At 39.3% G+C, this 24,519-nt stretch overlaps 1 protein-coding gene across 1 annotated transcript in view; it reads right to left on the bottom strand.

The window, feature by feature from the left end:
* The window catches only part of LOC131984111 (voltage-dependent T-type calcium channel subunit alpha-1I-like), a 240,450-nt gene that overhangs the window by 89,459 nt on the left and 126,472 nt on the right, over positions 1-24,519 (bottom strand). Inside the window, exons 3-5 of the mRNA XM_059348992.1 lie at positions 23,097-23,208; positions 14,829-14,962; positions 6,703-6,800 (exon numbers count right to left, since the gene is read on the bottom strand). Of these exons, the coding sequence (XP_059204975.1) occupies positions 6,703-6,800; positions 14,829-14,962; positions 23,097-23,208 (344 nt within the window). The remainder of the gene's footprint in view (positions 1-6,702; positions 6,801-14,828; positions 14,963-23,096; positions 23,209-24,519) is intronic.

The raw sequence follows: 24,519 nt of genomic DNA on the forward strand, positions 1-24,519 counted from the left end.
TCAAATTTTCAATGGATATCATAATCCAATTTTTTCATCTGGAGTTCTTTTGGCCATGATAAGTACAATCCTGGAGTAAATATCTGACATTGTGACAGCCCTATTACAATTTTGCTGAAATTTAGTAGTTATTGAACTTCTAGAGAACATAGTTGTACAAAAGCATTCCCTACATATTTGGGCATTTATTTGACAGCAGTTCATTTTCTGCTAATGGCAGCAAACTGAGTTGAGAGCACACACAGTGCAGTGTACTAACTACAGTCCACCCCATGAACAAACAAGTGTAATCAGGCTACATGATGTCTTATTCATGATTAGATATCCCTAATTGCGGAAATACAAGCGTGTCCCATGTCGAACATTGATGACCTCATCCCCTGGGGATTGGGCCCGTCCTGCAGTGATGACATATTGAGATGTGAATCGTGGAACATAATGACAGTTGATTGGATTAAGAAGAGAGAGAGGTGAAACCCACTGACAGGATCACAGCAACCTAGTACTGACACCTGCGAGGTGTGTGTGTGTGTGTGTGTATGTCTCCACTTATCTGATGTGTGTATGTTTTTCAGTGCCATACCGTGATTCGTGAAAAACAACTCAACAGTAGGTTAATGTGTCATAAACACAACAGAGCATCTAAACTGCCAACAGACTGAATGACAGGAGAGAAGCTGAGAGGGGGAGAGAGGATGATAATGATGATGTATGTACACAAATATAGACAATATTTACAATATTGCAAATACCTGATGTTCACACACTGCACACAAAGACAAAACAATGTAAACACAAATCCTAAATGATAGAGAAATTTGTGATTTTATGTCCTTTTGAAATGTGTGCGCTCACGTTCAGACGCTCATTAATAAAGATGTGTAGAATGTATTGGTTTTGATTTGATCATAAAATATTTTCAGCCAATGTAAAGGGTGGTCAAAACGCAATATGCACCTATTGCTCAATAATGTATTCTTAAAGGGATAGTAAAGTGGCATTGTATGTAGTTAAGTGACAGTTCTTATTTGTAGTCAGTGATACAGCAAAAACTATTTTAGCCACCTAAAAAAAGGCCCACCAAAAAGAAAAAGTTTAAGTGTACGGTATTTTTAGAATATTTTTAAGGGTATTCTGTTAGTTTGTGTGTGTAATTGTGTGACTTTGGTGAATCCAAATAAACCATTTATATCATCAAAGTCACACAACTCAAACAAATTAACCATTCAAGGTATGATTCAGGCAACAACTGTGTTCTGCAAGGTAATATTATTGTTTTTGTCAAAGAAGTCTGGTGACTTTGAAGAGAGCATAGATAGCAGCTTCACTTCCCCCCAGGTAAACTTAAATGCCTGCTGGGAAGGTAAAATAATGAAAATATTCTAAATATAGCATATATTTAAACGGATATTGATTTTTTAGATAGCTAAAATACATTTTGCCACTGGCACCATCCACAGCAGTACATTGCTGCTACTGCGCTGGTACTTCTGCCATCCACTGTAGGTAATTAACTGACTATGGATAAGTACCTCATATAACCCCACATTAAAAAAAATCACAACTATCTCGTTAAGGTGACGGTCCATCCTGACTTTGGCCAAGCTCAACAAATTGTAAATGGCACATTGACATGACACTAATGTGCCAATTTGGATTAGAAAGTAATAAAGCAATGAAAAATAAATTTTGGAATTCATTTAAGTTTTATCTCAAGAGCGCAGAGATTTTTTTCTTTTCTTCAGGTGAGTATGCGCCCGTCTTCCTCCCCTGGCTAATTTGTCTCGTCAACTGGTATTAAATGGAGAGCAGTTGCGTCGCTGGTGTGTATGTGTCTCTGGTGGCCGCTGGAGGCGAGTCTAAATGTGTTTGTTCCCCAGGGTCCTTGTCATTAGGCCACTGTTCCATTAGGCCTAATTGGGTGAAGAGAGGGAGAGACGGATGAAGGGGGAGAGAGGGAGAACAAGAATGAGACACAGCCCGAGGGTGTGCCGAAAAAGAGGGAGCGCCAAAATAAGAAAAGCATGAAAGAACAGAAAGAAAGTGAAAAGGGGTTCGTGCAAACAAAATATAAAGCATAGGAAAGAAACAGTATGGTATCACACAAATCAATCTTTTTCTCAGCTTATTATGCTTTGCTTCTCTCATTTTCTTGCTCCTTCACTACCTGCCTCCATATCTCTCCCCTCCTGGTGACTGGAGCAGTTTGCCAGCTCCTGCTGTTCTCAGATAAAGATGGATGCCTCCCCTTGCGCCACAATGGAAACACATTTACAGCTATCTGCCTGTGTTATGTACTAAACCATGAGAGTTCTCTTCTCTTCTCGTCCTCCTCCAACACTAGCTTCTATAGTGTTTGTTGTCTAGCACTCCTTCTATCTCACACCAATTTCACACACACACACACACACACACACATGCGCGCACACACACACACACCACGGGACTATTATCTGTCATTTTGTTGGAGAGTTACAAATTGAGGTGTGTGAGGGGTCAGGATGTGCTCACGCTCCCCGTGTATCTGTGGGCAAAGAACGATCCAACAAAACAAGGAACAAATAGCTTCAGCCGCATGCTTCCTAACCCCTAATGGGGTCACTGATAGGGGACCAAATCAGGGGACCACACACTCATGCAGCTTACTGATAACAACGTAAACAACATCACGCAGACAACTACAGTATGAACAAATATGAACAAGAGACGAGTAGGCTCATGCAACACACACAAATATATATACAAGCACATTCAGCATCAGCTATGCATATGCTAACAAACCCACGTATCTGGAGATTCATGCTTTGATGCATAATCATCTCCGGAAAAGCAGATTTGTTTACAATCTGTACACTTGTCCCTGAAACACTATGCCCACTCTATTGCACACAATATCTTCTAATCAAACTACTTCAGAGTAATGCAGTTAGCACCCATATTCCACTGAGTGTGGCTGTCTAAAATATTGGGCTGAGTAGGACGGCTCCACCTGAAAGATAACTTGTCCTTCGGAATGTGTGGAAAATTGAAATCAATTCTGGCACTGAAGAAGCTGCTCAGGTAATTACACTAAATATGGAGAATCTCCCATGATTGGGCACTAAGTTGTGTGCAAAAATCAGTATGGATTTGCTCTAGGTAGAAGAAAAGCTATAATTTTGGATTTATGTGTACTGTATATATGTGTCTCAAAGGGCTGTATTAAAGAAAATAAATTTTCCCCTATTTTCAAAGGGAGCTGTTGAAAGCAGTAGAGAAGCAAAACAACAGGATATATAAGCTGAAAAGGTAAAATAATTGATTGAAAAAAAACCAGATAGAAATGCTTTAGATGCTGGCTTGTGAAAATAATACAAAGGAAGCTAAACTTGTGGACAAAAGCGACGCTTTTGCAGTCCACACCTGCAGTCTTCTGGTCCTTTGTGGACAGAGAGCATCACACAAGCAGACTCACACACACACAGCAACACGATCTGCTCGCCTCTCTCCCTCACATGTAAAACCTTCTGATCACAGTCTCTAGAAAGACTTTTTTTAACAGTATCTGTCCCCAAGGCCCAAACTGAATTAGGCAACAGGGCTTTCAAGCAATCAGCTCCATCTGCTGCGGACTCATTTCATGATTATTTGGAAGAGACAGTCTCTTTCAGTGACTTTAAGATATGAAGGAAAAAGTTTCCAAGTTTTTATGTTTTGTTAAGCAAAGTGGCCCTTATCTGAACTGGACTGAGCCAAAGTGTTCTGTTCAAGGCTGAAAAAAGACCAAGGACCATATCTTACATCCAGCACTAGTTTCAGACTGATGCAGTTGTCATTTTCATGCCCAAGTTGTGTAACTAGCAAATTAACTTGTGCCGTGTTGGTTCATTGCTATATGAAGCAGCAGAAAGAAACTGCCCCATCGACCAACAAAAACCTGGTCTAAAGTCAATGGTACAGTACTTTCCTGATATTTAATTGGATCGCAACAAGCCTATACTTTGCTTGTTACACACACTCACAGGGACGCACAGCAATGATCCTCCTCCTCAGTTAAATGAGTTATAGGTGCATTTGCTCATATGCAGTCAAATATACAGTAGTTGTGGATGGGACTGCTTGCTTCTCCAATTAGCTGAATCTGCCATTTGAATAGCAATGCAACAGGTGCAGGTGCACCTGGCTTTTAGAGGGAATGGGAGATGACAATCAAGATTGGTTTAATTCATGTTTTGCCCAAAACACACCAAAGAGACTGTATACATCCCCCTTGCTCCCTGTGGCACTTTGTGCCTTGATTATGCACCACATAAATCAAAAAGTAGAGTTGGAAACTTACTCTAAATTAATTTGCGGCATGCATTTTAGGCTATGTGCTATTGATCATTTAAAGAGGGCCCAAAGTGTGTGTCAAAACATCATTATTTACATAAAATAAAAAGTGTGAAATTGCATAAAGCATGCATTTGTATATCAACAAAAACTGATTGACTTCATTACTAAGAATTAGCATTACCTGCTAATGCATGGCTCACTGCTAAAGTGTTGGAATTAAGTGACGAGACCGATCTGAACATGGCTTTTGCAGGCTAATTGGTGCTTACAATGATTAAGAGCCGCCTGTTAGGGCAGCAGGACAAAGGAATCAATAGGAGTTAAAAAGTTTGGCCAAGAAGTGAGTTTTAGATGAGAGGGACAGGGTTATGGTCACGGACTGATCAGTGGAGCAGCATTAATGGATGCTTTGTAAATCTGATAAAGCTGTGACTCAGGGCCAGAGCGGGCTGTGTGATTAAGCATAAGATGAATGTTTAATGATCCCTGTGGGGAACAGGTGGCATGCGGGTGCACAAAAAAGCCAGCGATGTAATACATATACATGAATTTTCGTGTAGATGCATTTGTGCTTTATGTGGACTGACAGACACACAAAGTGCAAAGATAAACAACAAGCACAGAAAATAAACAGCCACATGAAAGCATTTATCTGACACTTGGACTTTGACTAGGGCTGTCATAATTATTATAGGTGTATTTATATTCAGCGTAAATCTGTCCTAACAGATATACATACCTACATGATATAAAATAAGAAAATAAAACCATGTCCTTTACCGTAAAACTTAAAGAACATAGACTATGAACTGTGGTTGGTGCTAGAATTAGACACAACAAGCTAGCTAACTCAGCTAACTAGCCCCCTAGCTAGCTGCTTAATTAACAACGTAATGCTTCATCCACACACTGGTCACAAGTGACAACTTTGTTTGGCTTATTTAATTTTTTTTAACCAGCAGCATGAAAGCATGGTGGAATTAGCAAAGCAAAAGTAGTCTGCTAGCGGCATTGAGTGACGTGACAGGATCACAGGGAGCCAATTCTTTTCTTATTGTGTTCTGATAAACAGTGAATTCTCAACTTTTTTTCTCACCATTTTCCTACTTTCTTACTACTCAGTGTTGAGTAACAGAGATATTTGTTTAAAAAGTTGATAAAACAGATCACATAACCACCTGACAGAAAGCTAATCTGACAGTGAATGGCCCTCATTTATCAAATGAGCGTACGACAGAAAGTGAGCGTAAAGTGGCCGTACGATCATTTTTACGCAAAGATCGGCATTTATCAATCTCTTTATCAATTATCGATCTCAGCTTGTGTGCGCAAATTTGAGTCAGTGTGAAGTCCACGCGTCTGAGTCGGAGAATTGATCTCAGACTATTGTATCGATGCCTGGAGCTGATAAAGCTCCATCGTGTTTTTCTTTTTAATGGTGACAAAGCAAAGCATGTTTAGGCTATATCATTTATCATTAAAACACTGATTTCCTTCCTTTTCACTTTTTATGCTGTCAAACAAAACCAGTTTGTTCAGTTGCGGATGTTTCACTTTCTGAATCTGAGAAATTCCTCTTCGTTTGGAATTAAAACTTACTTTCAAACATTGTTTACCTCCTGCAACCAAAAGCTTTGAAAACTTGAAGTCTGTGATCCAAATGTAAATAATTTACTGAACTGAGTATAACTATAAGTCCACTTCCCTGTGTTGTTATTTGTAACGGTGCACTTTGCTAATAAAGGTTACTTAAAAAAAGAAAAGGAAGAAAAATCCTCTTTTTGGCCGTATTGGGTCCTTCTGTGCCGTAATTTTTCGCGGTGAGGCATCTGAATCACGTATTAGGGCGTGGTATTTAAATGATGCTTGTTTCCTGTAGCCACATTTATCAACAGCTGACCATTCTTCATGATGTGACTGGAGTGATAAAAAAGTTTGATGCATCACATGTGAACCCTGTCGTAACACAGTATATACGCTCAGATCTGTGCTCGTTTCTACATTCGTTGGATAAATGAGTGCCAATACATTTTAACAAATAAACTGCTGAAGTTCACAACGTTAAAGAGGCTCTGCAGTGTTTCTGCTCAGTTTCGATCTCCATATAGGTTTTAACAAATGACACAATTTTAGTCAGTAAGCGAAGAGCTCATAATATGCCATCAAATGAATCTCTAATGACTAAAGTTTCATATGTTCCTCTACTTATGCATGTTTGATCACGTTATTATTAAACTTTTAACAATTAACATTTAAATTGCATCAGTCTCTAAGCTTATAAGAAAAGGAAGTAAATGTGTTTGCTTTCTTGCATTTGTTGAATATGTTTAAATTAAGAATATTCATCGACAGCCCTTACACAAACACAACCAATTAAAATGTTCTCACTTGGCACTCTGTTGATGGCTTTGAGGGGCCGGAGGACTCGTACTGTCCGAATGGCCGACAGGTTGATGTTCTGCAGGTCCAGTGAGTACTCTACCATCCTGGATAGACAGACAGAGAGAGAGAGAAACAGAGAAAGGGAACATTAACCTTTCTGTCGTGAGCTACTGGTTCACAAAAGGATTACCACGGCACCAGCTGGACCAGAGACCTCTGCTCCTGATTCAACATCAATGGTCATTCTTTGATCCGGTCTCACCTGCCCCCCCTTTCCCAGAGCTGTGTGAGCTTCAACAGTATGGGAACTGTACCGCAAAGAGCGTTGCAACACTTAAGAGAAAGTGGCGGGGGATAAAGTGACAAAGCATCAAAAGGGGAGAATAACATGAAAGGGAGGTGAGGAAGAGAAAGAGAGAGCTGGAAAAGAGGGATTCATTCTATTCTAAGTGTTGCCTGCAGGATGTTGTGGCTCAGTCAGAGCCTGGCATCTGTTAGCAAGTCATTTCCACAGCATGGCTAAGCTGTTTGTGCCCCCAAACCCAAAGCACTTTCACAGGAGAATGGCCACGGTTTGCCATGTGTGTATGTGTGGGAAAAAATTGTGTGTGTGTGTGAGTGTAGCTCACTTACATTACATGACTGCCATCACCAACACAGAGGTAGTTCAATTGAGTTGGTTTTTTTTTTTTTTTTTTACAGTGCATGTGTTTTAAAATAGAGCGGTAATGCAGCTGTGTGCATGTAGTGCAAATGGCGAACATTGTGTAATGGTTTTTAAGCATGTTTGTGTGCAGAATTGATGTGCCCTGGGCTGCAGCAGTGTTGGGACACCATGACACCACCACCAGCAGCAGCAGCAGCACAAGCTAATGACATCCAAAGCACATCCACTGGCTTTGACAAAACAAGCTCACTGTCTCTCACATAGCTAGACTTATGAACCATGTCATTTACAATAATGTGATACTTTATTAATCCCACAGGGCAGCACTTTACATTTTCCCTTCAGCTACCAACAGAGTAACACCCCAGCGCACACTTGAGTAGGATTATTTGTTGGGTTTGCCGCACAGCAGACAGGCAGTTGTTCTAACAACTGACAATTTATTCATATATAAGTAGGGTTAAATAATTGGCCCATACACTCTTGTATGTCATCTTAAATTATAACATCTCCAACAATGTATATACATTTTTTGAAGGTGCTTCAATCTGGACTTTTGAGCCAATATATCACCAATTGATGGAAGACCTATCGGCTGACACTGATCACTGAGTCAATGTGAAGACTTTTATTTATTAAGTTGCATTATCTATTTATTGGCATGTTATTGGCAGTGGAAATCTGCCTCTGTCCTACATATACCTAAATGTTGGCTGTATTTACAATGTATTCCAATGATACACAGAAAAAGGAAATTAATAATAAAGAAACGTCCTAAGCAAAAAAAAAAGAAAATTAAAATATATACAGTATATATATATTCTTATTGTGTATACAGTGAAGTAAATAACTTAGGTTGACTTTAATTTAAACAAATGCTCCAAATAATAATTATAATGAAATTAATCTTATTTGAGGCCAAATCATTTTTTCTTCATTTATCAACGGTTTTCACTGTCATTGTTTCTCAAACAAACAGAAGCACATGGCTAATTATTATGCATAATTATGTCATCTGACCTTTCTGGCTCCAATCCTTCCTACACTGCAGATTTATTGTCTCTTTTAGACACCTGGTAGGCATTTCTGACCGGTCAAGCCATCTTAGTGAGACATAAAGAAATTGTATTGCATGTTTTCTTATGAGCCACCAATTAAAACTACACGGTCGCCCATAAAGTTGGAATAAAATATTGTTTACCTCTTTCCATGAAATGATTGTGGCGATGTGATTTATTTTTGACAGATACAGTGTATATCTTCTCAAAACTAATCAATCTCTTCCAAATATATCACAATGAAAATGAAACCACAATAAACAGAGGATTGTGTCTGAAAACAAAATTATTCCAACTTTTAATACCAGCTGGTAACGATCAGTGGCGGATCAACACCCTTAATATTTTACAATTTGCTCAAGCTTAACAATTCAGAAAATTACTAAAACATGTTTTCTTTGTAGCTAGAGATCTGTCAATGGGTTTTCCCACAAGCTATCTATAACAGCAAGCTTAGTCTAGGTGGCGGTGAGCACCTTAACACTCGTTGCCAACCACCATAAAACAGAAAAAGGTGAGGAAGCAACCTCAGTGCACTTGTTAGTCAGTCAGACAGCACAGATGGCAGAGAGAAAAATAGGTCAGAAACTGACAGGTTTAATAAACAATGTAATTGCTCTGATTTTGTGCTTAAATTATACTATAACTCTGATGCAAGATAGTTTATGAAAGGCTGCCTCAGATCTTTGGCAGCTAACTGTTACATGAAACTAAAACCAACATAAACGTGCAAAGGCATGATAGGGAGCTCGGTCACACTTTTGGGTAAATGCATACTTTCTAGTGCTCTTACCATGAAATAAACAATCTCCACACTTGAATGCATCTTTACAAGGATGCCGAGGCATCTTTCAGACCAATTACCTTCACCTGGTAGAGTCGAAAGTACAGAAATGCCACACAGCAGCTGGATGAAAATGTCACAGTATAGGAAAGAGTATAACAGTTGTTTCTATTACAACCTGCCTCAAACATTAAAGTGTCTGTGGTTGCTCTAATGATTTGATGTGGGCTGCTGAGACACTGAACAGAAGGCTAAAATGTCAAAAGGGACTTTTGAAACCATTAAAACAAACATGCCTTCTTTTTGGTGAGATCAACGGAAACAAAAACTGGATTTTTTTAAATGTTGCGTAATTAGATTACAGGGTGAAAAATGGATAGAGGACACCAACAATTGTAATAAACAATTGCATGGATGAGCACATGTATTGTTTTGTATATGATCCAATTACATTTGGAAGAAAAGCAGAGCAGCAAATAAAGTGAAAGACAGAACAGAAGATCACAGATGTGCCTGCATGTGTGTATGCATGTGTGTGTATGTGTGTTGGCTCTAAAGACGTATCTTTTCTTGTACACATCAATCAGGCCGCTGTGTTTGGGAGGGTAATTAGTGGACTGCCGGAAGCGTCCTTTTTATGATTGTTCTCTATTTTTCACATTCCTTTTTTGATTGTGACGCCTTCATCTCATTCATGCTTTAATGTGATGTGTGTGTGTGTGTGTGTGTGTGTGTGCATGTTCATATCAATATAAAATGTAGAGCTTCAGGGAAAAACCTAGGTTAGACCTTATGAGAACAGTTCAGGGGCACAGTTAATGGGGGAAAAAGGAAAATCGAATATTGAAACTTGTAAAATCTGTCAAAAGAATGAAACAACAAGTTCTCCAACATAAACGTCAGAAGAGGTTGTGTGTCAGGACCACAAATTACAGCATGTAGGCACGTATTGAGGCTCGCATTCATCATGGCTCGCATTTATAGCGGCGCGGCTCATGCTACAACTGCGTGTTCTAAAAATTGCACACACATACGGTCCGCGGTTCTAAGAAAGGCTGCAGTTTCTGTGGATTTATGTTGTAAAACCACTGACCTTAGGTTTAGGGCAAAAAACATCTGGTAAGGCGTTATAAAAGATAAATACATTTAAACAATAAATGTACGTAAATGCTGGAAATGAAGGAGTTACAAGGGTCAGGTGAATGCCGCAAGTTACGTAAAAAACCTAAGTTCATGTAACTTAAGTTAAAAAAGGTTTACTTTTGTTTTCACACAGGACACACCCACGCTCTCTCAAGGGAAAGTCCGTTGCTTGTTCAACCCATCAACCAGCCCAGCCTCCAATCGGACACAGGAATCTGCCTTCTTAAACTTCCCTTGGCTGTCAATCACTTTTACATCAGCAAGATGGCAGCGGCCACATTACGGCGTCCGGTGAAATACAGAGACATAGCTTGTTTTTTGCTGCCTGTTCAAGCAACCTATAGGCTATTAATGTTTTTGACAGGAGAACAGGCTGGAATGACATTTTTTCATCCAAGTTTCCATCAAGGTTGAAGCTCTGAGACAGGAAAGTTAGTTTTCTGCATCATTTACATAAAAAAAAAACATTCTTGCTTTAGACAGCTTAGAGAAATATTCTCAAGTGTGAGGACGTCAGAGGAAAGTAAAGAAAATCACCAACTGCAGCTGCAGTGCCGTCTTGTTTGGTCCTGCTTAATTATGTATTACAACCAAGCAACTGAAGACTATAAGGTCCACAAAATGTAATCTGGTTTCTTTGCATAAAGATCTGAAAAGATGCACCACGTGTGTGCCCACCAGGTTGAGTCAAAGTACAGCTCCTTGCAAAAATACAAACATCAGTCAGTCCTGCTCAGTGTGAGGGCATTACTTCTTTGACATGGTAATTTCTTTTCAACCTATCTGAGGCATACATTAGAATAAATATGGAAGGCAAGGCTGACTTTTTATGAAAAAGGTCATGTTTCATCCCTGGATCAAGAATCTCAGTGGACGCATGCATGGAGACATGCTGCGATATTACAGTGGATAGCAGACAGGCTGGGAAAAAATAAGTCTCAGCGCGGTGGATAAGGCTAAAATAAAATATACAGTATAGAAAATAAAACAGACGGTGTGTGGCAGGGTTATGCAGCAAAAGCATGAAACCCCCTTTAGAGCCTGTCTGGACGAGAGCCTGGTCTGTATGGGGTCTGAAGGGGAGATGACAAGGGAGGATGTTCATCCATGCATGTGAAAAAGGAAAGAAAGAGAGAGAGGGAAGGAGGAGGAGGGTGAAAGAGCGAGGTGGTGCCCGTGGGTAACAGACACGGAGCTCATAGCAGACTGTCGGCTGTGATTTGGCCTGGCAAGTTTGGCAATGCCCTCTGCAATTAGCCTAGACGCTAATCTAATGCACGCTGCCAAGAGGAAAACGAAGACGGAGGCGTTCGCACAAATGCATACACAAACACAGACATGCACATACACAGATTAAACAAACTCAAAAGGCATAAGCTGACAGACTGTAATCTGTGTGTGTAATTCTGTGCCACAGTCGCACACACACTCTCACACACACAAACTGTGAGCATCCACTGGGGATAAAGTGATTCAGCTCAAATGAAGATGAATGTCCCTCCACCTACCCTGGTAAGTCTGTTGCTCTACCTTTTTTTGTGTGCTATTATACCGGCCGCTCTCCCTATCCATCTCTCTCTCTCTCTCTCACACACACACACACACACACACACACACACACACTTGCTTTATCGCCCATGTCTGAGCCTCTCATTTCACTTCGTTCAGAGCAGGTGTTTGAGCAGGTGCGTTTGCTTTTGTATGGTGCGCTTGCATCCATCTAGCGTGTGAGTGTGTGTGTGTGTGTGTGAGTGTGTGTGTGCAGCCTGTGTGAAGCTTTCTAGCCAAACTTATGCAATAACTTACACAATATATGCCGATGGATTCATATGTTCTTGTGGGAAGGTGTTATGGATCTTTAGACAGTGGGTGTCTCTTGAAAACTCGGTTCTGAATTCCCAGTTACAGTCTTTTATTCCTTCATTTCTTCCTGTCTGCCTTAGAATCCCTTTTTGCATCCAATGTAAGCATATGCGCTAGTCCAAAACACACATTTGTGCCATCTTCTCCTCAGATTCAAGTATTAAACAATATTCTGGTGTTAATTAATGTGGAGGGAATCTAAAAATGACAGCATGTTTTCATCTTTACCCTAGTGAATAGCCCATACTGTATCATACTGCAGCATGCCCAGTCTGCGGTTCTACTGTACTATCTGTGGCAGCGCACCAGAGGTTGTTGCCTTATTATGGTTTCATCCTCGAAGGACACCCCACACATATCCTGTCTACTGTCAGTATCCTGCAATGAGTCTTCTGGAAAAATGTCTCTGAGGCTTTATTCCACAGAGAATGTGCTTCATGAGATTTCTTCTATACAATTAAAGGTGTTTTACATAACATTCAGAACATGTATAACACATACACACGGCTGTGCTTCCAAGACCCTGAGTGTGAGCTCACCCCATAGACTGTATATAAATAATGGACGTAGTCACAGTGACGTCACCTATTGGTTTGTGGCTCGTTGGAAGCATCGAGTTCAGCGTTACACTCATCGCCATCTTGTTTCCGATACGGGGAGCAGACCATATCTGGACTGTGGAGGAGGAGAGGGATCTGATCACTGACTACACGCCTCTCTACACCTCAACCTGACTGAGAGAAGCCGCTGCTAATTCATGTTAGCATTAACTGGAGCATTAACTGGGATGTTCATTTTGGTTAGCAAAAAACAAAAACTAAGTGTATGTTACTTACCTCAGAAAACTGAGCAGCGACTCCTTGGAGTGTCTGTTAGTCCAACCAAACGCTGAACAAGACATTTTTACTGAACAAAACGTTCAAATAAACTGTCATTAAGTGAAAATACAGTAAAAGGGTCAAAGTTATGAGACCAAACTGCTAAACGTCCTTTTTTTATATCTATATAAAGTTATATTTAACTTTATTGAGCGGCAACCTACTGGTCTCAGCAGGGAGGCAAACCAGGAAGTGCCCTAAGCCTGCATTGTAGTAAAAATTCCAGCAGGTGGTGCTAAGTGTGGCTGCAAAAACATTTCTGTCCATTGATTTCAATGGAAAATGAGAAAACTTCTCAATTACCTCAGAATTTTTTTTAGGACGACACTATGGTCTCAACCACGAGTAAATAATCTTCTTCAAGACAATTTGATGTTAATAGTTAAAATAATGGCCCCATTTAGAAGAAAATAGAAAATATAGAATCATATGATTTGGGACGTGGCTACCTTTGATTGACAGGTGGCTAACCCTTCTCTTCTGATGACAGCTCGCCTAGCCATCATCAGGAGAGAAGCAGAGCAATGCGTATCCACGACAATGTGTCAATAAAGTTATATATAATGTTATATAGATATAAAAAAGGACGTTTACAGGTTTGGTCTCATAACTTTGACCCTTTCACACTGTATTTCGAGTTAATGACAGTTTATTTGAATGTTTTGTTCATTAAAATTTTTGGGTTGGTTGGACTAACAGACACTCCAAGGAGTCACTGTTAATTTTTCTGAGGTAAGTAACATAAGTTTTGTCTTTGTTTTTTGCTTGCCAAAATGAACATCCCAGTTAATGCTCCAGTTAATGCTAACATGAATTAGCAGCAGCTTCTCTCAGTCAGGTTGAGGTGTAGAGAGGCGTGTAGTCAGTGATCAGATCCCTCTCGCTCCTCCACAGTCCAGATATGGTCTGCTCCCCGTATTGGCGACGAGTGCATTTCAAACTTGAAGTACGCTGAACTTGATGCTTCCAACAGGCCGCAAACCAATGAGTGACGTCACGGTGACTATGTCCATTATTAATATACAGTTTATGGTTTGTTCACATCTATAGTTTGGTTCCCTTTCCCTTCTGTTCTGTTTAGTGTTAACACTGACATATTACAAAGAAACCAGGAGTTATAAAGTCACATGGACTGACAGGTGACTCATTCATTAGACAGTTTTGGTGACCTGCCAGCCTGCATCATCAGCGCTACACAGACTCGAATAGAAAATGTGAAAATGTCTGGGGCGACTGAAAATCATGCAGCACTTAAAAGCACTTGACTGCTTTATTAATCTTCCCTCTGATCTTAATAAAGAGCTTAGAACAACCCCATGAACAAAAGGTTTGTCGAGACTGGACTGGAGTAACAGTGACAGCCTGCAACAGTCAGAGCAGAGGAACAAGTCCTCATTATGGACACGATTTTATTCAAGAGAAAGTTCATCCCAAATCAAAATGCATGTTTTTCTTCTTACTTGTAGAGCTACTCATCGAACAAGCCTATATTGGTGTGAGAGAAGGCAGACATCTCTACAGAGGATATCTCCAACCCTGTGCAACTCACACCAAAGCATCTCATATATTTTAATGACATTTCCTATCTTCTGTAGTTATGATAGCATACAGAGAGATGTTGATTATTATTCCTTGATTTCAAGAGCAAATTTTCTTCGCACACTTCTGCCATATAAATGTTCCAAGAACAACATGTCATCATTTTTTTTTACCAGAAGTAAGTAAGTGTAGTTGCTTACCCAGCCATGACGATGAAGAAGTCCAGCCTGTTCCAGGTGTCTCCCAGGTAACAGCGACGGCCAAAGATCCCAAGAGCCACCATCTTTACCACCATCTCCAACGCAAAAAAGATGTAGATGAATGCATCGAAGGCCTACGAGAAGACAAAGGGAAATAGAGATGGAGGAAAGTGAGATAATAAGTGAGATAAAGACAGATAATCTGGATCTGAAAAAAGCCTCCTTAGTATCATTTCTGCCATTGTGATGACATTTTTTTATTATTATAATGAGAAACTCTCTATATCTTTATTTTCACAATATAATTATGTAATATCTCAATATAATGATTTAATGGCTCAAAATAATAACGTAGTATTCCAAATTAACGATTTAGTATCTCAAAATAATGACTAATTAAATGTAATGGCCTATCTTACAATAGTGAATTAGTATATTTTGAGTTTCTCATTATTTTAAGAAACTATGTCGATAATTGGAAATACTATGTCATTATTTTGGTCTTTTTTTTTTTGCAAAAGTTTGTCATTAATTTCATATAATAACTCAATATTTTACAGCACTAACTCATTATCTCGAGAAAGTTTCTCATTGTAGTGAAACTTTTATTTTTATTTACTGGTGGAAATCGGCTTTCATCATTAAGAGTAGACCTCCTGGAAAAGAAGAAAACTCTGAGGCACACATGCTCACTTCTTAAACCTCAATCAATATTTGGTTCCGTCCCCTGTCTATTAAAATAACTAAAACACTATCCATGACCTTCTATTTTCCATCTTTCAAAGACAATTTTGACACTTTTTAAGTATGGGAAGTCCCCACTCCACAGCAAACAAAAGCTCACAGCACCAGTCAAATGTGTTATTTTGGATCCAATTGTCCTTTTTAACAACACAAATGATCTACAGCACACCAGCAGAATGTGCCATGATGTGTTTGTGTGTGCTCTCTATGAAAACACTGGTGTCGCCTGCTTGAGCCAAGTTTACTGTAAACATTGTGATTTGAATAGCTTAAAAAAGCTAAAATTGTTTATGCGAGCACTGAGGACATATGCCTCATGTAATACAACACAAAACATATGGTGCCTAATGCGAACCAACCCACGCTGCAATGCTTTAATCACAAGGGAAGCGGGAAATGAAGAGGAAGAAGAAAAGTGAGGGACATTCAGGTCAAACCTCAGAGAAAACAAAGATGAAGGGAGAAGAGATTGAGAGATAAATGGAGAGAGAGACAGACAGATGAGCTCATATCTCTGCCATGTCCTGCTTGCATTATTATGTTCAGATCACTAGCTAAACCTCCTATTGTATTTTCGGAACAAAACTCTTCCCCAGTGCTTTGCCCTAGGCTGTGTGACTGTGTTTGCTGCCTTGTTACATATTCCTACTACATAGAGCTCAAGCTGCTACCTCTTGACGCAGAGACTTCCAAAAGTCTGGAAATTCAAAAAAGCACTGAAGCTGCATGGCTGCTTGTTTAGAGTTCATTTGTCATCATTTGGATTTTCCATGATGACAGGCCCTTATAATGGCCAGGCCATATAATGAAATAAAGAGTTGGACACAAATTTCAAGAACACATTAATGTTCTGAACCATTATCCACTGTTGACCTGCTATCTCCCCCTAAACAACCACTGCCCACAACCCCCATTTCTCTATAAAATGGGACAAAATAATGAGGGGTTGAAATATTTTACTCTTTTCACATGTAGTGTAATAAATTGTTCTCATACTCTGAGGTAGAAATCTCCACTTCAGTGACACTTACATACACTTAACTTTCCAGTTTTATTCCTATCTATATTCTGAAAGTTTTTATAGAGGAGTGTGTTCATGTATAATTCATGACCTGACTTATAGAACAATTTATTCCTAAGGATATGGCAAATATGGGTTTTTGCATGGCTGTTCACAGTATCTTCTCATATATGGAGTGAAAACAAAAACATAACCAAAACTCCCTCTGTAAAGACAAAATAAAGCAACAATTTTGACCCTGGCTTTATCCAATTCTCACATGTGCAAATAAGCACATATTTAAAACGATAATGCCTTATTTACATATTCAAACATAACATTTCAGAAAACCTGTAATATAAATGTAATAAAATCAATGTAAGTAATCAGCAGGGGAATTTTCATGATGATATGTATTAGTTTCACCTGTAGTGTCTCCACTGAATTGCTCTTCAAACATCTACGGATAAGATGACAAACCTACATCTAAAACTTCAACAGGAATCCATAGATAAATATAAAGAAGGCCTGAATGCTGATAACAGCTTTCCAAACATCACAACAACTTTCAAACTAAATTTTGCTCCGGGCTGCGAAAATACAGTCAGTACATACGCCCTGGGAAAAGACTTTGTGCTCAACAAGTCAGATGGAACAGACCAACACACACGCTGCAACGGAAAAACAATTTTCCACAAGTACTTTAAGGTTATTACTTTTTCCGGGTTTCAGGCAGAAGTTAAATGACAAACTAGAGACTCGACAATAACCCACAGCAGGCCAGACAACTCTGATATGTGCTACATTTGGACACCAGTAGTAATACGCTTCAATAGAAGAAGAGGGATTCTTTTTTAAAGTCAGCATTGATGGGAAATTGCAAGATGGTGTTTGTAGCTTTAGACCACATTGAATGAGATAAATGATGTGTGAAATTTCGCAGATTTATTCATGTTGCAGCGCTGGAAGAAGCAGGGGATGTTGTTTTGTCCAAGTCAGAAATAGAAGAGATGGTCTACTATAAACAGCTGTACACTCTTTCTTCTTCCTTGTGTGTAACATTTGTTATTTATAGGGATTGAAAGGCCAAGAGGGAAATTAGTTGGTACAAATTTGTGTCCATGTCTGCGCTTCTTTTGCACTTGTGCAAGCTTTGTGTGTTTATGTATGGGCATGCCCTGCAATGCACTGGAAGCCAACATGTGTGTCCCATCCTCGCTCATTGAGTCTCTCACACACGCACGCGGCACACAGAGCTGGCAGCGTGCAAAAGGGAAAGACGAGATCGGTCTCACATGCTGTTTAAATGATGTTTTGATAAATAATGCAGCTTGCACGCTTCACGTGTAATCCGACGTTGGCTGCACCAGTCGGATCCCTGTTTCGCTCCGCGCCGAGTGAAAGGGGAATGAATTCATCATAGTTATTTGTCACTACCGCCGGCTTCCTCCTCAGTCAGCCTATCAGGTTTTATCGCCAACATGATTTGTAAAGAGGTTGAGGCTGTCTTGTGATGGGCTCTTTCATGATTTGAAATAGGAGCTGGTGTGGAAGCTACTTCATATGCTGTCATTGTGCTGCTTATTTGGCACGAGGAAAAGGACGTGGTAAGTAGGTCATCAGGACTGTGATGGTGCACCATTTAAAATAAAATGATGTGTCTTATTACTCTTGTGGAATGAGTGAATGACAAGAGTAATTTCACACGCACTGACAAACAGGACAGGGAAAGTAATACCTGTGTTCTGAACATTTCCAACTTCATTAAAAAGGTCGAGGGTCTGAAGGCTTAATGAGTCCTGCCCCATTCCAACCCATTTAAGGCAGAAAAAACTTTTTATTTGCGTGAGATGGCTTTGCAAATATAGATGTGATCTAAATCAGGCCAGAGACGGCTGCAGAGGACCTCCACCTCCTCACAGTAGTAGGTACAATTTCATCCTCCACTGCAGCTTCTGGCTGTGAACTTGTTAACTTCTTGGCTGTGCAGATACTTTCTGTGCTATGTGCCGAGGTGTTGAGACATCTGCCTCGAAAACTTCTTAGTGCTCCCCACAGCAATGGAAAAAAACAAACAGCAGCAGCTTGTTTTCCAAGTAAAAATATCCAAGTTAGTCAAGATAATCGCAACCCTGCTTGTTTTCAGGGAGATGATTTCTTCCTTACTGTTAACAACTTACTTTTCCGTCTAGATATTATGACAATTTCAAGAAAAGCAGAGTCAATAGTCTGCAGATTTCTTTACAGCGCAGATGGCATTCAAGATAACAAAAGCGTGGATTTAATCCTCTCGTATCCTGCCTAACTAAAGCGGATCATAACATATCAGGTAAGGAATGAATCTGCAGATTCTTGGGTTCAAACTTTTCTATGTTTGGCAGTTTTTGAGCTGTGAAAAAGCCTAAATGTTGCCTGTAACACACGAAGTAAGGCTTGTTTTTAGCCTATTTGCTTGAAATGTCTTCTGCTGTGATTTTATGCTGACTCACGTATGCACATGACTGAACATGACTTACACCACAGTCTGATGTCATATGATGATGGCCAGGTCACTCTTGGAAAAGAGGTTTTAAATCTCAATGAGGCTTTTTTACATGGCTAAATAAAAGATATTTATATAATCTGATTGATTAAAGGAAGAGTTCAACCTCTTGGGAAACATTTTCAGTTTCGGCTTTCTTGCTGAAAGTTTAAAAAGAACATTTACACTGCTGTTAGATCTGTACTGTGAAAATGAAGCTACCGCCAGCAGCTAGCTAGATTAGCTTAGTACAAAGACTGGAAACAGGGGCAGGTAGTCTGGTTCTGCCCAAAGTACAGCCCACAATCTGCTTCCCAGCATCTGTAAAATTCCCTAACTACCACATCATATGTTTGCTTATTTAATCCATTCAAAACCTAAATGTAAAAACAACCATTCATGGTTTTATGGAAAATTGTGCCAGACTTTTTTTTGGTCTGCTTTGACTTCCTGAAGTCTGACTGTCAGGGTTGCAAGGAAATCAATGTGCCCTGCAGCCCTGTCCCCCATTTTTAGTGTTTGTGCTAAGCTAAGCTAATTTAAGAGAGTAATTTAATCACATATAGGTGCAAGGCTGTTGTAAAATAGTATGAATGAAGTGTGTAAATAGCAGAGAGGCATTGACTTTTTATCTAACTTGTGGGAAGAAAGTGAAAAGATGCATTTCCCCGAATGCCAAACTGTTCTTTAAAGTTTGATTGTATTTTTAGGTATTGACCGAAGTCCAGGGCTCTGCCTTGGTCGACACCCCAATTTAAGTGAGTAAACAGATATCCAAACAGTACCTGTATGTTTGTAATGTACACATTGTTTGTGGCTGTTTCTTTGTCTCTCTCCTCCAGGAGGTGAGGTGGGGGATACTGTCTTTCACACAGGGCCAGAGAAGCATGTGAGGGCCACTCTAACAATCCATGCTCTGTCAGCAAAATCCCTCCTGTTACCATTAGCAACCACCCGAAGAGGACCCCTCACACTACCTGGGGAGACAATATGCTTGTTAGAGAGACAAAGGATGGAGGAAGGGAGAGAGAGCGAGTGTGTAGGATGGGGGAATGGGAACACAGGGAGGAGTAAAGACGGCTCTGGAAGGAGAGGTAGGAGGAAAAGGAGAGATAGTGGAGCAGGAAGATGTGTCGCACACTTTTTAAAACTGCAGTGAGAGCTTATTTGAAATCTCTGCACAATGAAATCCGATGAGATAAATAAACCTATTAGAGTTTGGTCTGGGGGCTTTATTTGATAGTATAATCCACTCTAATGTTCTGTAGGCAAGTGAGATACGGCAGAGCAATCAATCAACCGAGCAGCAGCACATGGGACAAACCACACGCAGGTTACCGTGGACACATATTCAAAATCAATGGGCATTAAAAATGCAGACAAAAAGCATGCCAGGCAGAACAAGGCTGTCCTTGTCGTGCCTGAAATAAAGCTTGCCAAATTTACTTCAATGAAAAGCAATTATGACCCCGGAGTCCTCAGCCGGCTGGCAATTTACAGAATTAACACATAACATCAGCTCTACACGGCTAACACAGAAACAAAAGGGAAATATTTGCAATTGGTGAAAAGAAAAACAAATCTGTGCTCTCACATGAGGCTAACTCATTCTGTTGCCAACTCCTTTTGTCAATAATGCAAGTTACAGGATCAATCAAGTCAAGCGCATGGAAATATTGATCTGCGAATTTTGCCTCATGAAATCATGTTGAGAAGGAAGTGTGCTGTTTCCTGTTAGTAAAGACCTCCATATGAACTCTTCTCATGGGGCCGGCTGTGCAGCGGTAAATATCTGGGGACGACCGTGCCGTAACAATGAAATGGTAAAGAAGCTTCTTTTTGCAGATCAAACACCTATAAAAACAGGCACTAACTACATTCACATGAACAAAATTATGATATTATATATATATATATATATATATATATATATATATATATATATATATATATATATATATATATATATAATATAATAATAATAATAATATAAAACATGTTAAAGCTTTGCCGGGGGCCTCTAAAGTAGTTACTCTTAAATTTATTTAAATTGTACTGTTATTTTTACCTGCTATATGTCTCTATTTATTGTCTAAACTGATAAAACAAATGTTTTGGGGCAATTTATGGGTTAGTTAGTTTTTGTTTTTGTTTTTGTTTTTGTTTAGTCTTAGGCTGTTATTGTATAATAACTGATCTATTTTATATCTAGATAATGTTTTAGTAAATATATGTTATAAATGCTATCTGCGTAATGCGTGGGCCCCTGTACTAGCCTGTCAGAGTGTCCCAGAGTGTCACAATAGTTCATTAAGTCTTATGATTGTACTTGAACTGAACTGAAATAGTCCAGTATTTATCCTTACTCTGAAAAAGACTATCTTCCTACTGAGCTGTTTACAAAGCTAATAAAAATGAATATTCCTCTAATATCCCCAATTACATGCAGCCATGAATACTCCAATTGCAGGCTGCGTCAAGGGTTAATACCCTCACATGCCGTTTATCATGTCAAAATACAGATTAGTGGAACAGCTGGAGGTGCTTGTGCCATGTTGCTTCTTCGTGTAAAAAAGAAAAAGTTTTGAAACAACCTTCTCCAAAATGTCTGTGTTGCAATATTTGTGCATATCCAATAATATTAACAATATTAATTATGGATTTATTAATTTAGGTAATATTTCGAAAATGCTTAAAAGCAGCCATGTAAGTATTTTATGTATATAATATGTATGTATGTAATGGCTTTTTTTCTTTATTTTTTACATCTTTTATATCTTTTTAACTTCTGTATCTTGTATCTGTGATGACTGAATTTCCCCACTGCAGGATGAATAAAGTCTTATATTATCCTATCTTGTCTTATGTCCAAAAGTCTGTTGATCTTCAAGTCTTTCATCATGTTGATAAGCAGGGCTCAAATCCAGTCTCGAGACCACTTTTAAAGTCTTGCACTTGCGCCTTTCAGACTTTGAATTGTCTTTGTCTCATGCTCGGCCATTGAGAGCAAATCAAGATGTTTCTGGCTGTTGATTCACTATCAGCATCCAGAAACTGAACTGAAGCTTGTCTGATTGGCTGATTCCACCAACAGATTAGTTTGATGTTAGAAGAAGGATCAATCTTGTTGTTTATAGATTAGCTTATTTCTGTCCATCCCAACTCAATTAATCACTATATGAGCATTGGAAAGACACTATTATGGTCTGGAACAGGAATCAATTTGCTCTGGACCCCGTGTTGACTGTCTCAAATACTTTTGGACTCGGTCTTGACCTGGACATTACTGGACCAGGTCTTGCACTTGAGACTAGACTATTAGACTACTGCCCTGTATAAGTAGTGTGTGCTTTTGGGGCATGCATCTCTACTGCAGCCTTGCAAACTGTGGGCTAGTTAGTTCATGTACAACGCACAGAGCTGACTGTAAACAAGATAGAGGCCCTGTGTTGCAAACTGATAGGAAATACCCAAATGCAGACACATTCTAAATGCACTTTATACATGTCCTGAGAATGCTTTTAAAACCTGAATAATAACGGCATATCTCAAAATGCTGCATTTGGAATAAGGCCCAATTCGGACTATCCACATGTTGTTTACATGACCTGCATCAATAATACAAATTATTATTTGCAGCAGAAGTTTGTCAACTGTGGCGTTTGTGGCATCCACAAGTTAAACTGCTGGTACTTGTCTCCACAAGTGTATTCTCATCACGAAGTGACAAATTCACATGCGGCTCCACAAGACTATATTAAAACAAACGAAATCCCAATTCCCTGTTCAGAGAGCAGGAGGAAATATAAAGCTTCCAGCAGGGAAATATTCCAGCTGCAGTGTTTGTCTGCATCACAGCTTGAGAAACAGTGACAAGAAGAGTGGGTGAGCCGCTCTGAGTTTATGTCAAATAATTGATCGTTTTGTTCCGTCTCTTCATCAGCATGCTGACATGTTGTTCTCACACACACACACACACACACACACACACACAAATACTTACCTGCAGTATCTGGCAGCGGTCCGAGGTGCAGTCGATGTTCTCACAGGGCTGGTACATGCCCAGTGTCACACAGTTGAGCAGGATCACCATGATGCTAATCCTCTCGAACCACGTATTAACAGGACTGGGGTTAAGGAGCATAGCAGCTGAGGAGAAATGCACAGCCACACACACACTGTATACGTTTCAAACTGGGTTGGATGGATGGAAAGAAGATGTCTGTGGCGAAACAAACATTTGTTATGAATATAACACATTTTGAATATTGAAACCATTATGTGGACATGCCGATTTTCAAAGCGGGCCTGACATCATGGCTGACATCATGACATCTGAATGAAAATGGGCTCTATGGGTCCCACAAGTCTCCTCTTTACAAACATGATGAATGCAGCTTGAGGCAAAAACCACAGTTTTACAATTTCACATGAATATTTCTGCATACTGGGGTCGCTAACAGGCTTTTACATAAATTGGGTATCACTGGAAAGCTGAGACTCTTGTGGATTCAATGAGCCCACTTTCATGTGTGATGATGTTAGTCCCTGTAGTAGGCAATTCATTGCAGTGAGAGCATTTCTTGAAGCTTGTCTTCACTCTATAAAATGACCTAAATAAAGTGTTCGAAAGTACAGAAAATTTCAAAATGACCAAATTGAAACCAAATCACAGCATGGATTTTTATATGTTGTCCCAAAGGTCCTGGTATATTGATGTAATATTCTGGAGGGTTTTTTTTAATCATTTGTACCCATTCTTGATATTTTTAAAAAATATCTAATTTAGAACCAAATGGTATCAACCCAAAAATTGCTACAAAAACGCATGGGACATGAACATGAAAATGGACTTTATACACCTTAATACACGGCCACCCATAAAGTTGGAATTATTTTGTTTTCAGACACAATCCCCTGTTTATTGTGATTTCATTTACATTGTGATAAGTTTGGAAGAGATTTATTAATACAGTTTTGAGATGATTGACACTTTATCCATCAAGAATAAATCACATTGTCACATCATTTCATGGAAAGAGGTGAAAAATATTTTATTTAAACTTTATGGGCAACTGTGTAGGTGTACCACCTGATCCTGACTGATACTGTCAATTCAACTGCTATAAAAAATGAAATAAAATAAAACAGCCTAAAAAATGTAAATAAAAAGATTTACATGTTTAATGTTAATCCCCTTTATAGATGTGTCAATGATTCTTGTAAATGTAGTTCTATTTTAAGATTAAATATCTTAACTCTGAACCATCATCAACTCATAACCAAGTTTGTGTTTTTTTATTTGTCATATTATAATTGAATGCAGTGCATTTCTGTGAGTGTCTGCAACTTATCCTCTACACTCTGATATACTCCTATGTCCTATGGAAGCAGCTTCATGCCTGCAAGCTCCAGCACGTGGGGTG

The sequence above is a fragment of the Centropristis striata genome, chromosome 13, assembly GCF_030273125.1.
Source record: "Centropristis striata isolate RG_2023a ecotype Rhode Island chromosome 13, C.striata_1.0, whole genome shotgun sequence".
Taxonomy (NCBI): domain Eukaryota; kingdom Metazoa; phylum Chordata; class Actinopteri; order Perciformes; family Serranidae; genus Centropristis; species Centropristis striata.